General features: G+C 42.5%; 1 protein-coding gene across 1 annotated transcript in view; it reads left to right on the forward strand.

The window, feature by feature from the left end:
- Positions 1-4503, forward strand: part of Pygo1 (pygopus family PHD finger 1) — a 13001-nt gene extending 8498 nt beyond the window's left edge. Inside the window, 1 exon segment of the mRNA XM_004648948.2 lies at positions 4465-4503. Within this exon segment, the coding sequence (XP_004649005.2) occupies positions 4465-4503 (39 nt within the window).
- The last annotated feature ends 12426 nt before the right edge of the window (positions 4504-16929 follow it).

The raw sequence follows: 16929 nt of genomic DNA on the forward strand, positions 1-16929 counted from the left end.
TGAGACAGATATGAGGCAGAGACAGATCATAGCATAGAGTAGATTTTCAGTAAGTACTTGTTATTAGTTTATGGATTGTACCACATGAAATTGCTAAATTAGATCAGTTGAAAATTGTCTGCAATAAGTAAAGTTGACATAAAGCATGACTCAAGTTGTCCCACTTAGAATTATGAGAACATTATACTCTTGATCTTTCTTGCATTGTTACTGTTTTCCACAGCAATAACTAATACAGTGTCCTAAGAAGAATGATGAACGTTTTCATTGTATGATTCATAACTGGGGTGTACTGCAGGTGAGCGGAGTCGTAGAGGGCTCTGCTAGCAAAAGAGCTGCTCAGTGGTAGTGTGACAAATCTCGGTGTGAGGACATGAATTTCTAAAGTGAACTTCAGAGAAGTTAATAGCCACAGTGAAAGCTCACTTTCAGGACCTTGTTGCGGGCTTCAGGATTTCTCCTGTTGCTGGTGAGTGTTTGAAAAGGGACCAGAGAGTGCAGGCTCAGAGAGCACAGACAAGTGTGCTCACCAAGAGTCAGAACAGCAGAAGCTCATTCCTAGAGCAGATCACAACCTGCAGCCAGATAAGCGCGGGGGAAGTCCAGCGTGACCGTTGACAGCGGGCCAGCACCTGGAGGTCACGCAGCGCTCTGGTGGTGACCACTGCAGTCACTCGCACCACGATTTCTGAAGTGCTCTGCTGATCTACGAAGGAGATAATTACTAAGTGCAAACCTGGGGATGCAGTGACAGCACAGCACCAGCATGTTGTTAAGAAATTTAAGTTGCAAATGTACATTTTCATTTGCGAACATCCTTTGGTTAGCAAATGTGAACTGTATTTTAACAGGAGAGGACTTGACCTCTTGTCGCAAGCCACTCAAGCAAAGCCTGACCTGTGAAATTCTGTCACATCCATCATAGCCACTGGACCTTTAGCTAAAGGACTATTGTCTTTTTTATCCTTGGAGCTTTTGTAAAACACAACATAGTCAGATATGATGGTCCACATCTGTAATCCCAACACTTGGGAAGTCAAGGCCAGCTGCTTGAAATACATAGTCAGGTCCAGTCTCAAGTCAAAAAAGGAACAACACACTCCCAACTGAGAAGCAGTAAGTGGAAGATTTGAACAATGTATACAGTTTTAACAAAATAATTTTATGAAAATTAATATCTTAGAAAATGTTGATGAATATTTTGATTGAATAAAACTTATTTTTTTAAACTTATTTTTAAAATAGTTTTAATTTTTACTTACAAAACAGCAATTTCATATGGTACAAGGTTTTCTCCATTTATACTTGACTAGTTAGAGTACAAATGTATTTTCAGTAGTTGTGGAATGTACTGTTTATCATTTTAGGAAATGAAATTATACAAACTGTATTAGTTGTTCCTTTGTGTGAAGCAGATTATGATGTAGTGTTTTCGACTGACTCTTGTATTGACCATCTTCAGAACATACTTGAAGATCCTATTGTGATTGCGTGGTAGTTTTTGCTAGAGATAAATCATTTTTTTAAATTTTGTTTATTTTTTTCTGTATTTTAAGGAAGGAAAGATAAATAATTTTATAAAAGTAAGGACTAGGCTGGTGATATAGCTCAGCAACACAGCACCTGCCTGGCATGTGCAAGGTCCTGAGTTCAATTTGCAGTACAAAAACAATTAAATAAATAAAAGTAGGGACATAACTAGTTTTTGGTTTTTCTTGAAATTCCATTGAGTACTGATGTTTAAGAACTAATGCACTGCATGTTCTAAGCCTACTCCTAGTGTCAGATCATAGCTTTTTAAAGACTGCTTAGTGCTCTGTGTGGTACAGGGCTGGAGCCCATATCAACCACGAGCCCCGGCCCCAGCCACAGACCCAGGGCCTTGGGCAGGGCTTCTGATGCTCCCAGGGGTCCACACTTCTGTGGTAGCCCTGAGCTGTGCTCATCGTTAGAACTGAGTTTAGGCAGTTTTTAAGCCTTTTACTGCTTACAGTTTCATAGTTGTTTTATAAAAAAATGAAATGTTCTCTCTCAAGAGTCTGAAGATAATTCATTTATAAAGTGATTCTTTAATTTTCCATTCTCAAGCAATTCTCTTTTTAGAACACACACACACCAGTGCCTGTTCAAGTGTTTAGGCTTTCAGATCCCCTCACATGAGTAAGAAGCTGTAAATATTCTAAAGAAAAAACATGGCTGTTTCCCACATGCGTCACAGCCAAACTGCAGCCATGCCTAATGCATGGCTTCACATGTGTGATGAACCTTCTTACTGCTTCCACACTCATCCAAAGTCACAGAGACGCTTCTGGATGGGAGAAGTGGTGAACCATGAGAATGTCCAGAAGAATGGGTCCTGCTTCACCCAAAGGCTTATGCACACTGGGGGGCATTCTTAGGAAAAGCAGGGAGCAGCCTCAGCTGCAGCCTAGCACAGTGGTGAAAGGAAAAGCGTGCAGCAGGGTCATGCCTCAGGGCTGTGGTCCTCTTCCCTCACTCAGGGCCACGACTCCCGGTGAGTAGGACCTCCGAGTTTTGTTCAAGGGCAGCCTGTTGGCATTGAGGCTCACTGGCTGAGGCCAGGTGACATGATTTGCCCACTCACTAAAGGATCCCTGACCCACGTGCTCGTCCTGCCCACGGGCAGTCACGAGCACAGCTGACCTCTTACAAAGGAAGTTGTTCTTTGACAGCGCACTTAGATTCGTAGTCCATGTTTTCCTTTTGAATAAATTACTTTATAGTGCTGCTTCCATGATGCTTGTTATCCACATGAAACTAAGACTTTTTGTACTAGTGCTTATGCTTTATAAATAAGCACAAAAGTAACCCATGTTGAGCTTTTTTTTCTTTGCGGTACTGGGGATTAAACTCAGGACCTCGTGCTTGCCAGGCAAGTGCTTATTCTACTGAGCTATCTCCCCAGCCCCCCTCTCTTTTTCTTTTATAATTTTTTAAAGACTTCCAACTGAGCCTAGTGGTAGAAAATAAAATACAGTGTGTAAGCCGGGTGTGGTGGCACACACCTGAAACCCTAGCACTGGGGAGGCTGAGGCAAGAGGGTCCTTGTGAGGTCAGCACCAGCCTGGGCTACAGAGTGAGCTCAAGGCCAGCTAGAACTGCATAGGGAGACGCTGTCTCAAAAAGACAATTGATTAATTAATTAATTAAAATAAAATAGAATGTGTCACCATGAAATCTACTGACCTTAATCATTCCCATAAAAGAAGTATCAAGAGTCTTCATTTAACTTGTGTCTTTCAAGTTTGTGTCTTGAACAAATTACAATGCTAGTACTTACTATTCAGCATACCAATTGTATTTAATAGTAAATATAAGCAATGAATTTTTAATGATTTTTCAAAAGGAATTTCTAACGTGTTTTGAATTTGTTTTTTTTCTAGTGTACAGAGATTTCATATGCATGAACATTTGTGCTGTCTTAGGTGTTTTAATTTAGAAAGTTGAAAAGCATACAGGCTGCCAAAGTTCATTTGTAAATAGTGGCTTGGAACTTGATATGAATTAGATTCTTAAGGGAATCTCATAAAGTCTTGTTTAAACCATAGTATAGCTGTTATACTAAATTCTTCGTTTTCAAGAAAGAAGCAGAAATTTTTCCTGATGTGATTAAAAAACTAAGTTCTTAACGTGGTTTATTTCCCACTTGCCCTATTACAATCTAAACTTTCTGGTGAAATGCGGTATAAACAGGCTTGGCTTTTCCCCTCCTAGAACCTCTGTGCTTCAAAATTTCCCCTTGTTCCTTTGAGCAGAAATTCTGAGCCAGGAGTGGTGCAACGTGCAAGCCAGTAATCCCAGCCCGTGGGAGGCTGAGGCACAAGGATCTCCATGAGTTTGAGGCCAGCCTGGGCTACATAGTGAGACCCTGTCTTAAAAACAAAAAAATATTTTAAGATTTTTTAAATTCTTAGATTTTTAAGAGAAAAAAAATTTTTCTGCTAAAATAAAAATGAAGGTAGCAGAGAAAATGACAGTTTTAGGGCTGGCCAGAGAGCTCAGTGGATTAAAGCGCCTGCTTAGGCAGACCCGGGCGGGCACGGGGGCAGGGGTCCTTTTGATCCCAGCCTGCTGTGCTGTCCCAGCCCCTGGGACAGCGAGTGAGGCTGGAAGTGGCATGTACCTGTAACCCCAGCATTTCGGAGGCTGAACTGTGTAGTGAGACCCTGCACTAAATATATAAAAAAGAGACAATTTTTTGTTGTAAAAAAGATCTTCAGAATGGATTTTTAACATACAACACTTTAGACAGTGTGACCACAATTCATGCACCATGTGAGGTGATATTTTTCAGCAAATTAGCTGGTACTGTGCTGTCCTTCAATTCCTTTAGATTGTTTTGACTTTTTTAACAGCCTGCTGTCTTCTAAGCCTGTACTCAGAGATTTCATACTTACTTCCAAATTGTAGTGACGTTCCCTTTCTCTCCCACTTACCCTGTAGATCGCTGTAAAAGTCACCTCTGCATTCTCCAGCGTCTAGCGGTGCAGAGATGGGGGTTGGCGCACCCTGGAGTGAGGAGGGGAGGGTGGCGCAAACGCCTCTTTGAGAGACAGGTATGGGATGAAGGGAGGCCGCGAACGCGGAGGCCCCCTGCGCTCAAGTGAAAACCTGATGAGACCCAGTGGGGGACCTTCGTCAGTCGTATTTTATCAGTATTATTTGGAACTACATTAAACTCACTCGCAGCACCTGTACTCTTCTTGTTCTGCAGATGCGATGATGTTGCTTGTTAAAATGTTATCTTTTATAAAAGAAAGTCCTGCTTCTGATCACAATGTGTGTGACTTAACCGATTGTTTCATATTAAAACTATTTCTTCCTTATGTACTGTTTACATATACCTCTTGTTGGGATATTAGTTCAGTACTTTGTATAATCTGAGTGTGTTCCACATTGGTGACATGTATTTTTGCAGTAATTTTTTGTTTTGTTCTTAGAGCATGTCTAAAGTAATACATGCACTAGTGCTGTGGTCTGTGGCAAAATTACTGTAATTCAAATTGGAAAATAAAATGTTTCCAGACTTTGTCCAACCCTTTCCTATGACAAAGGAAATTACTATGTAATGCTAATTATTTCTTATGCTGATAACGTTTTAAGCTACTCCATGAAGTATGTGAAACATGAGTATTTATGGATTAGTAGATGGTCTGATGTCTGAAATGTGAGAAAGGAGTAAAATTTGGTGTTAGCAATTCATGACACATAGAAAATACTTATTTAAAATTTGATCTACTTTTAAAAAATCTGATCTGTTTACAGGTATACTTTAGGAAGGAGTTAACTGACAGTGTGTATTAGAATTTTGGAAAACCCATACTACTAATACTACACAGCAGACTTTGATTTAGAGATCTGTTAATCAAACAATATCAGTCACTGTCATAAGCAAAGAATAATACTAATCTTCATTTATTAAGAAATGACTAAGATATCATAATGCTGACTTAGAATTTGTAATCATGATAGGACTTGAATACTGTTTACTTTGTACCATCTGATAAAAGGACTTAATAAAAATAATGATGCCGTGCCAGCCCCGCCCCTGGGGCCCACTGAGATGGCAACTGAGACTGGGCATGGTGGCGTGCACCTGTAATCCCAGCGCTTGGGAAGCTGAGGCTGAAAACAAGAGGATCACTATGAGTCCGATCTGTGTAGTGAGACCCTGTAGACCCTGTACTAAATACATAACAAAAAAGTAATAGCTAAAGAAAATTTTAATTTTGAAAAGTTTTTAAGTTTTAGATTTCAGAGTCATTTATTTAAGAACACTAGTTTAAAAACAATCTTGTTTTGTCATTAAAACAAGTACCCAAAATTATTATATTAGGTGATACTGGACCAGTGCAAATTTGCATATTTGAAATTATGTGCTTGGAAGGAAAAAAAAGCTTGTGAGTGCTTAAACTGCATATCTTAAAAATATTCACATTTTTAGACTTTTATCAATTCAAATTATTCTGAATAAAGTTTTACTATATCAGTGGATATATTATAAATGTGTATCTGTGTTATATTAATATTCTTATACTGCGACATATTTGGCATGATGGTTGTGATATACTTTATATTTTTGATTGTTAATAAGATATAGCAATAAATCTGACTTAGTCTTAATATTTTTTAAAATGCCAGATACTGTGCCATGTTATAATCCCATTATATTTGACTTGAATACTCATATTTTCATAGTTTTATTTTTTGTGTTAAAAATTTAGTACTGTATGTTGGTTTGTTTTTGTCTGATATTTTCACATATAGTCTTTTAAAATTGGGTATAAACAAGTATTAATGTGAAATGATTCATGAACTACTTTGTAGTAAAGCTTAGATAAATGTGAGAAATTGGATCACCCTAAATTGTTTATTTTTATAGTTTAAATGCAGTTACAGTTTTCAAAGACAAAAAATTGGCTTTGTAATTGATAGAAATTGGATCATTTGTTTAAAAGTTTCAATGTTAAGTCAGTTATGTTTCTGGCTCTGAAATGCATTAGAGTAACTCCTCTGAGCAGTCGAGGGAGGTCAGGTCCCCTTTTTTATGCGAAATGTTTAACTCCGACTGCTTCTCCCTCCTCCCTTTTCCCTACACCCCATGCTAGAATTGAAAACTAGTGTTTAATTTGCCTCCCATGTTTTAGTTTCCTATTCTAAGGTGGTAGGGCAAGTGGAGGCTTTGCTGTTGAGGCAGCCCACGCCATTGTTAGCCGTTCTTTTCAGGGAGGATGCTGATGTCATTTGTGCACTGTATGAAGAATGTCAGTATCGAGACCGACTACCGTAGGCATCATGTACGACAGGCTTTCTTGAATATGTGTCGCAAGTTCCTTCCTACAGTGTTAACTATGCTTCAGAGTCTTAAATAAAGCTAGTTTGTAAAGATAAAAAGACCTGCTCTTTAAGTGCTCGACCGTCATCTCTCATTAGGACACTCAGCAGGTATACTCCTTGAGCACCTTGGCTTTTAGTGGGGTTGCTTGCCAAGAATTTAACCGTAGCCTGGGCAAGCCAACAGACCAGGCCTTGCTACACATGTGTTATCTTGCTTGCAAAATGTATACATAATAATTGATTCTTGTGTTTCTTTACAGAATTGTGAACATGACTATTTTGACTTTTACAAATTAGAACTTCAGTTCTGTTAACAGAAAATTAATAGAAGAGTCTACAACCTGAACACTGCACTGTCCCCGAAGCAGAGATGCCATTATAGCAACCATAAACTTGCTAAATAGTAGCATTTACAAAAGATCGCTCCTTATGGGAAGGAGCCGCCAGATACCCTGAGTCTGTTTCATGAGAACAGGCTGTATAAAATGTGAAGAAGTCAGTTGGCGCAAACTTGGCATCGTGGGTGAGTGACACAGGCAGTATTAAGATAGCAAGATGAACTAGGATTCTCTGGAGCAAGGTTGCTACTGTTGCATCCTGAAGCCTGCAATGAGTGGGGTGGGGTTCTGATGATCCCTGGATACTTTCAAGCATCTTTTTTTTGTCTCTGTGCAAAGTACTCTTTCTAATGGTGCTAATCTCTTTAGCCACTGTACCTCCTTTGGCCTTATTAGGTTAATATTACCCTTCATCATTGCAGATTGATCAGGTCCACAAGCTCCAAAATGAGTGGGTGGCAAAAAATAAAAGAGACAAAAGAATGAAATCAGGACTCCAGGAGGATCAAAAACCCTCTGACAGAATTCCAGAATCTACTGGGATTAAGATAAAGCTCTTCAGGCCAGGGATATATATGCATAGTGGCACAGTGCCTCTTTGGTCAATGCAATGTCCTGAGTTCGATTCCCAGTGTTGTAGGCAGCCAGTTAGATAGAGAAATTATAGGCAGACAGGGCAAGACCCTCAAGGAGACAATATAGAAGACAAGATGACTTGGCAACTTGGAAGAAGCACTCCTGTATGAGCCAGACCTCAAGACAAAAGAGGAAACAAACACAGCTACATACTTCTCTAGGGATGGGCATCAGAGAGTGATATTCTAAATAGGTATCAATCATCTTGTAAGAGGGGCTGGGGGGATGGTTCAACAGAATAAGTGCTTGCCTGGCAAGCGCAAGGGCCTGAGTTCAATCCCTGGTTCCACCAGGAAAAAAAAAAAAAATCACCTTGCAAGAGCCCAAATGAGGGGGGCCGGGAGATGGCTCAGTAGGATAAGCGCTTGACTGGCAAATGTCAAGGATCTGAGTTCAATCCCCGGTTCCGCAAAAAAAAGACCAAATGAGTCACTGGCCCAACCCTCAACAGGAAGAGACCCTGTCCCATATTCATGCCTGCTTGCTGTGTGACTCGCTTCCCCATTTGGTACTGGATTTAATCTATTTTACCTGAGCAATGATGCTTGTAATCTTTTTTTTTTTTTTTTTTTTTGGCATTTTAGGGAAGGGTCTACAGGGTGTTCAGGGTCTCACTACTAGATTGGACTTGTAGTGATCCACCTGTTTACAGCCTCCCAAGAGCAGGGATTACAGGCCCACGCAACCACGCCCAGTCTCAATTGCCATCTGTGTGCCCTGGTGGCGGGGCTGGCAGGCAGGCCCAAGGATTGAACCCCCAGCCCCAGCGCCTGCTTGCAGGCACTTTAATCCACTGAGCTATTTGGCCAGCTGGTGCTTGTAATCTTATTGGTTGGCCATAGCTTTGTCCTACCTCATGCCCACCTAAGAGAGTTCCCATGTCTTCTCCACCACCTTAGACCTGCCTCACCATGTGGTTTTACTCTATAAAAAAGTACCTGAAAGAGACAGCTTACCAGGAACAACCCGCTTGGGCTCCCCTCCTGTCCCTCTCTTGGACAGGAGCTTTCTCTCCCCTCAATCAAACATATTCTGCTCATAACCTCCGTTTGTTCCTAAAATTCATTCTTTGGTTTTAGAGAACATGAACTCATCCTAGGTACCTTTTAGGTTGCAAGATCATTTCTCCCTATGTCATTTGGAGGTCCCCTGTATCATTTACTTATAGGTCAAAATTTAAGTTTTTCAGGCTGGCCAAATAGCTCAGTGGATTAAAGCACCTGCAAGTAGGCACAGGGGCCGGGTTTGATCCCTGGGCCTGCAGTGCTGGCCCCCCACCCCTACCCCCAAGCGCACTGAGACAGCAACTGGGACTGGGCGTGGTGGCGCGCGCCTGTAATCCCAGCACTTGGGAGGCTGCAAACAGGAGGATCACTACCAGTCTGATATATGCAGTGAGACCCTGTAGACCCTACCCTGAAATAAAAAAATAAATTAAGTTTTTTCAAGTTTTTCTGCTCTGCCTTTAGCCCCTGAGTCTCACTGTAATTGTGCTGAAAATGGCAGGCAACACCCAGGCTGAAGCCTAAATGTTAGGCTGTCTAGAAATTCCCTCAGCTGTCCAGCTCACTTATTCAGTCGTGAGACATGCGAAAATTATAGGCAAATTTCTGCCAGAGGATAACACATGTGGCTCTAGTCCAACTTGTACTTTAGTCCTGCTGCCAACTAAAAGCTACACTACTGACTGTGTTCCTGTCAGCATTCTGGTCGAGCTCTAACCAGAATCAGCCATCAGGCTGTTCTAACACTCGGGGGCTCTTTAGCTTGTGTCTCCACACTCTCACAGACACGATCCAAGGCCTCTAAACCACATGGCGAGGTGTGGTCTTGGCCCCGGCCCCAATTTTCTCTATTAGTCAGCTTGCCAGTTGCTGGATACAATATCCAATATTCACAACTTTTTTTTGTACCAGGAAACAAACTCACAACTTTGCACTTGCCAACCGGGCAGTGTGCCACTGAGCTAGATCCCCAGCCCTGAACATTCACAATTTGAAGGAGGACAGTTTTCAGTTCATCTCACAGTGTGGGAGGGTGTGGCCCACGGTCATCTGGCTCCAAGCCATGCACATCAGGGCACAAGGCATGGTGAGGCAGAAGCGCTTGGTTCACGGTGGCATGGGTGCAGAGCAGGGTACAGTGGTCAGCCTCACGCGTGCCGCACCACAGCCCCATGCCGTGCTCAGACACAGCCAGAAGCGCACTCAGCTAATCTGCCAGGTTCATCTCGACCCAGCAAAGCTTGTACATCAGGACTTACTGTCAATCTACTGAAAGCAGATTATAGATTCAACGGAATCCCCATCAAAATATCACTGATGTCATCTTCAGGACTAGAAAACAGTCCTAAAATTCACTTAGAAAGGCCGACCAAATAACTCAGCACATTGAAGTGTCTGCTTAGGCAGACTCAGGGGCCTGGAGTTCGACCCCCTGGCCTGTCTTGCCAGTGCCAGCCCTGCCCCCAGAGCACGCTGAAATGGCCATTGAGTCGGGGCGTGGTGGTGCACACCTGTAATCCCAGCATTTGGGAGGCTGTAAACAGGAGGATCACTACCAGTCCCATCTATGCAGTGAGACCCTATACACCCTGAGAGAGAGAGAGAGACAGAGAGAGACAGAGAGACACAGAGACACAGAGAGACAGAGACAGAGACACAGAGAGAGAGAGAGAGAGAGAGAGAGAGAGAGAGAGAGAATTAGAAATACAAAATACTCCCAAATAGCCAAAGCAATCCTAGGCAAAAGAAATGCTGGGGGTCCAGGGAGACAGCTCAGTAGAATAAGTGTTTGTCTGGCAAGCTCAAGGGCCTGAATTCAATCCCTGGTTCTGCCAAAAAAAAAAAAAAAAGAAAAAGAAAAAAGAAATGAAGGGTGGTATATATCTCTTTTTTTTCTCTAGGGACTGAATCCAGGACCTTCACACTGAGCCAATCCTTAGCCCCTTTTTATTTATTTTTTTCTTTTTTCTTTCTTTTTCTTTCTTTTCCTGTCTTCATGTGAGTAGTTTTGTTTTCCCATTTAACTCAGATTTAATCAGTTTTACCTGAGCAATGGTGCTTTGTAATGTCATTTGTTGACCACAGTTTTGTCCCACCTCATGCCCACCTAAGCAAGTTCCCATGTTTTCCACATGAGATCAGCCTCACCACATGGTTTTCCTCTATAAAAGTTCCTGAAAGAGACAGCTTCTCGGGGACAACCCACTTGATATTCTCTCTCTCTGTCTCTCTGTCTCTCTGTGTCTCTCTCCGTCTTTGTCTCTGTCTCTGTCTCTTCCCCTTCCTGCTCTTTTTTTTTTTTTTTTTTTTTGGCCCGCTCAGCCCACCCTGAGGACAGGGCTGGTACAGCATGTGGTGCTGGGGATCAAACCACACTTGCCTAAGCGGGTGCTTTAGACCCCTGAGCTATCTCACCATCCCTCTTGTAGAAGTTTTTAAAATTTTGGTAATGCCCTTTGTCTTAGAGCTCTTTCAAGGTGATTGATACCTATTTAGAATATCAATCCCTGGTGCCCATCCCTAGGGAAGTATGTGGCTGTATTTGTTTACTTTTTTGTCTTGAGGTCTGGCCCACAGCAGGAGTGTCTGTCTCTTCCAAAGTTGCAAAGTCACCTTGTTTTCTCATTGCCTCCTTGAGGGCCTGGCCCTGTCTGACTGCCCATAATATTTCTATCTAACTCAACTGCCTACAACAATACCAAGGTCTGAACTACAGAGTGAGAGCCTATCTCAGAAAAACAAAACACAAAACCTTCTGTATAGCAAAGAAAACAATTAGACTGAAGAGACAGCTTACAGAATTGGAGAAAATCTTTGCCAGCTACTCTTCTGACAGAGGACTAATTCCAGAATATATAAGAAATGCAAAAACTTAATATCAAAACCTCCCATTTAATCTAGTTACTGTTGCTTAGCTCTAAATCTCCCTCGATAGTCTCCTATGTGGAGGGTGGTTGGTCCAAGGCACACTATGCACATTAGTGGATTCCTCTGCTGATGATTTTAGGAGGTTGATGTGTTACTAGGGATTGGGGCCTGGTTAGAGGTGGTCATGGGGGTGAGGACTGGAAAACTACTTTTGGCTGTAGCCTCTCTCTTCTTTCTGCTTCCTGGATGCTGTAGGCTGAGCACTGTCTCCTCGGCCATGCCCTTTTACCTTCCTGTGTCCTCCGTGAAACTGGACAACCCTAAAATGAAACCATAAGCGAAAATAAACTGCTCTCCCTTTCATGTTGCATTTTTCAGGCATTTAGTCCCAGCTGTGGGAAAGTAACTAAGACAGAAATTAGTACCAGAGAAGTAGGGTTGTTGGGCTGGAGAGACAGCTCAGTAGAACAAGTGCCTGCCTGGCAAGAACACAGTCCTGAGTTCAATCCCCAGTGCCACAAACAAACAAAAAAAAGTTGGGTTGTTGATTTAACTACACCTGGTCATCTTGTTCAAAAACCTTTGGAACATGTTTTTGGGGGAGCTTCAAAATGGGCAGTTATGGGGCCAGGGAGATGGCTCAGTAGAATAAGCACTTCCCTGGCAAGTGCAAGGGCCTGAGTTCAATCCTTGGCTCTGGAAAAAAAAAAAGAAAAAAAAAAAAATGGGCAGTTATAACAAATGGGCCCTTCACAGAAGACTACAAATGGCTGAAAAGTACATGAAAACATGTTCACTATCACTCTCCAGTAAAGAAATGCGTGCTGGGCATGGTGGCACACACCTGTAATCCCTCCTGTAGTTGGAGGCTGAGGTAGGAAGATCGCTGTGAGTATGAAGCCAGCCTGGGCCACATAGGCTAAGGTGGCCCTGAATTACAGTGAAACCCCGTCTCAAAACAAAACAACAAAAAATCCTAAAACTAGAAATTCCATTTGACCTTACTATTAATTTGTATGCATCTTCCCAAAAGAGTCAAAGACATCATTTCACAGTGAAATATGTGAACCCATATACAAAGGAGTATACTCAAAAGCTAGGTGTTTGGAGTGGCCTGTGTGCCCTTCAACAAATACAATGGATAAAAAATACTATTCTGCCATAAAGAAAATAAATTTTGAGTCATTTTATTGTAGACAGCTAAGTGGTTATAAATATTCCAGGCAATCAGATAGGGTTGGGCCCTCAGCACACAACACAACTGTGGCCAGAGGCACATTCACTGAAGGCCAGGCTTCTAGAATAAGAGGAACAACTATATCCACATCCTTCCCCTGGCAATGAGAATCAGTGATTGATAGCATTTTTAAAAAATTATTTATTTTTTTAAATTTAGTACAGTGTCTACAGGGTCTCACTATGTAGATCGGACTCATAGTGATTCCTGCTTTCAGCCTCTCAAGTGCTGGGACTACAGGCACATGCCACTACACCCAGTCTCAATCGCCATCTCGGCACACCCTGGGGGTGGGGGTTGGCACACCAGGGATGGTACCCAGGCCACTGAGCTCTGCCTAAGCCGGAGCCTTAGTTTGCTGAGCTATCTGGTCGGCCCGAACAGTATTTTTTTTTTTTTTTGGCTGGCTCAGCCCACCTTGAGGTTGGGGCTAGTGCAGCATGTAGTGTGGGGGATCAAGGGGATCGAACTGTCACAGGCCTGTCTAAGCTCGCCTCATCGGCCCCTGTGACTGATATTCTAAACAGCCACCAATACCTTGAGTGGGGACCAAAATTTCCGTAGCCCATTCCTTCCCGACAAATCCTTGTTCCTGCATTGCACATTTGCTGTGACTTGCTTTCCTGTGTGATCCCCATTTAATCAATGTTACCTAAGCGACTATACGTGTTGTAATCTTATTGGTTCACCATAGTTTTGTCTCACCTCACACCCACTTTGGGATTTCTCCAGTGGATCAATATTCCGTAAATGCTGGGAGTGGTGGTACACCCCTATAATCCCAAAACTCGGGAGGCTGAGGCAGGAGACCGTTTTGAGTTCCAGATGCTCCTGGGCTACAAAGTGAGCTCAACACCAGCCTGACCTGCATAGTGAGACCCTGTATCAAAAAGACCAAAACAAATTACGTGACTATACTTGTAATCTTATGGGGGGGCTGGCATGACATGCAGTACTGGGAATCAAATTTGGGACTTTGCGCTTGCCAGGCAGGCGCTTATGCCATCGAGCTATCTCCCCTGCCTAGTTGACTATAGCTTTATCCCACCTGAACCCACCTCATTTCATGGCTTTATCCCAATAAAACACCCTTGAGAAGCAGTATTTTACTTTACTCTTGTTACAGAAACAAAATACCCAACACCCAAAGTTAGAGAGGAAAGCATTATCTGTTTGCGGAGGTTTCAGTCTATAATCAGCAGGCTCCAAAGCAGGGTAGCACATGTCAGAGGGGCAAGAGTTCATGGTGGCAGAAGACAGCATAAGCAACAAGGAAGAAGCAAGCCTCCTTTCCTCCATTATGTTGAACGCAGGTGCCCACCCTGGGGTGGGGGTAGCGCTCACACCCCTAATCCTAGCACTAGCCAATGGGCCAGTCACAAACTCTAGATTCAGCCACCTCCAAAAAGCCCACCTCCCACAACTGCATGGGGCTTTGGAGGAACATCCAGGACAAACTAAAACAGTGGGGTTGGTGGGCAACCCACTCTCTGGGCCCATTTGGGGTTCTCTTACACAGAAGCTATTTTTCTTTCAATAAATTCTTCCCATTCTTTGAATTCAATCCTTGATTTCAGAGAACACAAACTTTGTGGTTCTGACATCTAGCAATTTGATTTATAGTATTTCCTTTATATTATTGAAGGTCCATATATCATTCATCTACTATTTGTCCTATTTCTAGGTGGTCTCACTCATTTGCCCTGGGCTGGTCTCCAACTTGCCTTCCTCCTCCCTCAGTCACCTAAGTAGCTAAGATTACAAGTGTGCACCATAGCACCTGGAAAATTTTCTATTTCTTAAAAGACACTGTAAAGAATAGGGAAAAGAGCCACAAAATGACAAATAAAAGTTTGAAAAACATGTATCTGATAAAAGACAAATAAATAAATAACAGCCAGGACTATGAGGAGCCAGGGTATTAGAGCACTTGTCTAGCATGAGTGAGACCTTGGGTTCCATTCCCATCATCAGAAAAAAAAAAAAAAAAATCTGAAAAAAAGTAACAGATGGACTTCAGCTTTGTGGTTTCCAGCAGGAGTAGAGGGACAAAGGAAGCTCAACCTAGAAGAGGATGAGGGAACTTTCAAGCAACATGGAAATGTTTCCTATTTTGATTGTGGTGTCACCACGTGGCTGTTCAAGCTCACAATGGTAGAGTCTTTCCTCAGTGCAAGGACTCATGCCCTATGCATGCTAGCCAAGTAAGGAATACCTTGAACACAAAAGGATAGCTTTTGCTACCTGTAGTTACACCTCAGTAAACCTAACTTCAAAAGGAAAAAACCAAGATACAGGGACAAGAGGTAAATTTACTCTTTTTAAATTTTATTTTATTGAGAAACAAATATCAATGAGACAGTTTCAAAACTGATTAACATGATAACTTCAATAATTAATACTTTGTACATTGTTACCTTCTTAGCGGTTATCCATAGTACAAGATGCAGACAGAATATCCTGTCCAAACACTATCAGTACAAATAAAATTTACAATCTTTAGCATACTGTGTTTGTTTTTGTCTTTTTGAGACAGGGCTTCATTATGCAGTTCAGGGTAGCCTCAAGCTCACTCTGTAGTCCAGGCTGGTCTCAAACTTCCAATGATCCTTCTGCCTCAGCCTCCCAAGTGCTGGGATTACAGGCATGTGCCACCACACCCAGCCTGAAGGACATTCTAGAAAAAAGATAACAACTACAACTCCAACAGAATAAATCTACCAGGAAAAGCAAGCAATTAAACTGGGGAAAAAAGAGAAAGGACAAGAAGAAAATCACGTGATAAGGATAAATTGATAAGTATGTTATAAACATCAATATAAATTGTCTGAATTCACTCATCAAAAGGGACAGACTTGCAAAATGGACCAAGAAACATGATCCAACAATATACTGCCTTTAAAAAAAATTAAAAAACAAATTCAAGGCAGGGGAGATAGCTCAGTAGGATAAGCACTTGTCTGGCAAGCGCAAGGTCCTGAGTTCAATCCCGCACACCACCAAAAAAAAAGTCATCTCCTAGAGCAAGCAAAATAGCTCAGCTAACTAAAGTGCCTGCTTAGGCAAGGTTAGGCAAGTGCAGGGACTTGGGTTCAATCCCTGGTACCACAAGCCACGCCAGCCCTGCAGGCTGAGCTGGCCAGAGTCCAGGCATGGTGGTGCATGCCTGTAATCCCAGTTCTGGGGAGGCTGAAAGCAGGAAGATCACCATGAGTCCAAGCTTCATAGACAGTGTAACAACCAAATACATTAAAAAAAAAAATTCATCTCCTAGGCTTTACTAGGTCATACAGTAGTTCTGTCTTTGGGAATTAATGGCTTATGGTCGTTTTGACGCTTCCAGGTGTGAAAGGGATAACGTGTGTGCAGGAGATTGTCTATGTATACCTACGTGCTCTGCTGGATTACTAAATCTTTGTTATACACAAAGTAGTCCTCAGATGCCTTGTAAGAATTCCTATAAAGTGGAAGTAGAATTATTTTAAGTTTTGATGACAGGCGTGATGGAGACATCTGTTCTGGTCTGGCTGTGGCTTGCCTCTGCGGGTCTGGTGAGCTGGAAGTCTGATCCCCAGCATGGCAGCACTGAGTTCCAAGCCTTCAAGCAAGGTGCTGAGTAAACCACAGCCCTTAGAAAAACGCAGCGCTGGCCCAGCGGAGCAAGGTAGCTTCGAGAAGACGGGTCTGTATAAAATCAGGTCAAATACCAGCCCTGCGCTGGAGCTGTCTTTCACGCACTTCTGTGGGGATGACACCCAGGATGCGGGCCTCGCAGGAGGCCAAAAGAACCACCTGGTTTTGGATTTTAAGCCTCTAAAACTCTGAGCTAAAACACACTGTACACTGGACCCAACCTCAGGTATATCTCACTGCAATCTCAAATCAGCTCCAAATACTGCTCTTCAGTGAAAAGCGGCAATGCCGCCTAACACCCGCAGCGTTCTTCTCAGGCGGCTGGGGAGCAGCACGGGATGCGCTCCTGCGGCGC

Source organism: Octodon degus, unplaced genomic scaffold (assembly GCF_000260255.1).
Source record: "Octodon degus isolate 3935 unplaced genomic scaffold, OctDeg1.0 scaffold00105, whole genome shotgun sequence".
Lineage (NCBI taxonomy): Eukaryota > Metazoa > Chordata > Mammalia > Rodentia > Octodontidae > Octodon > Octodon degus.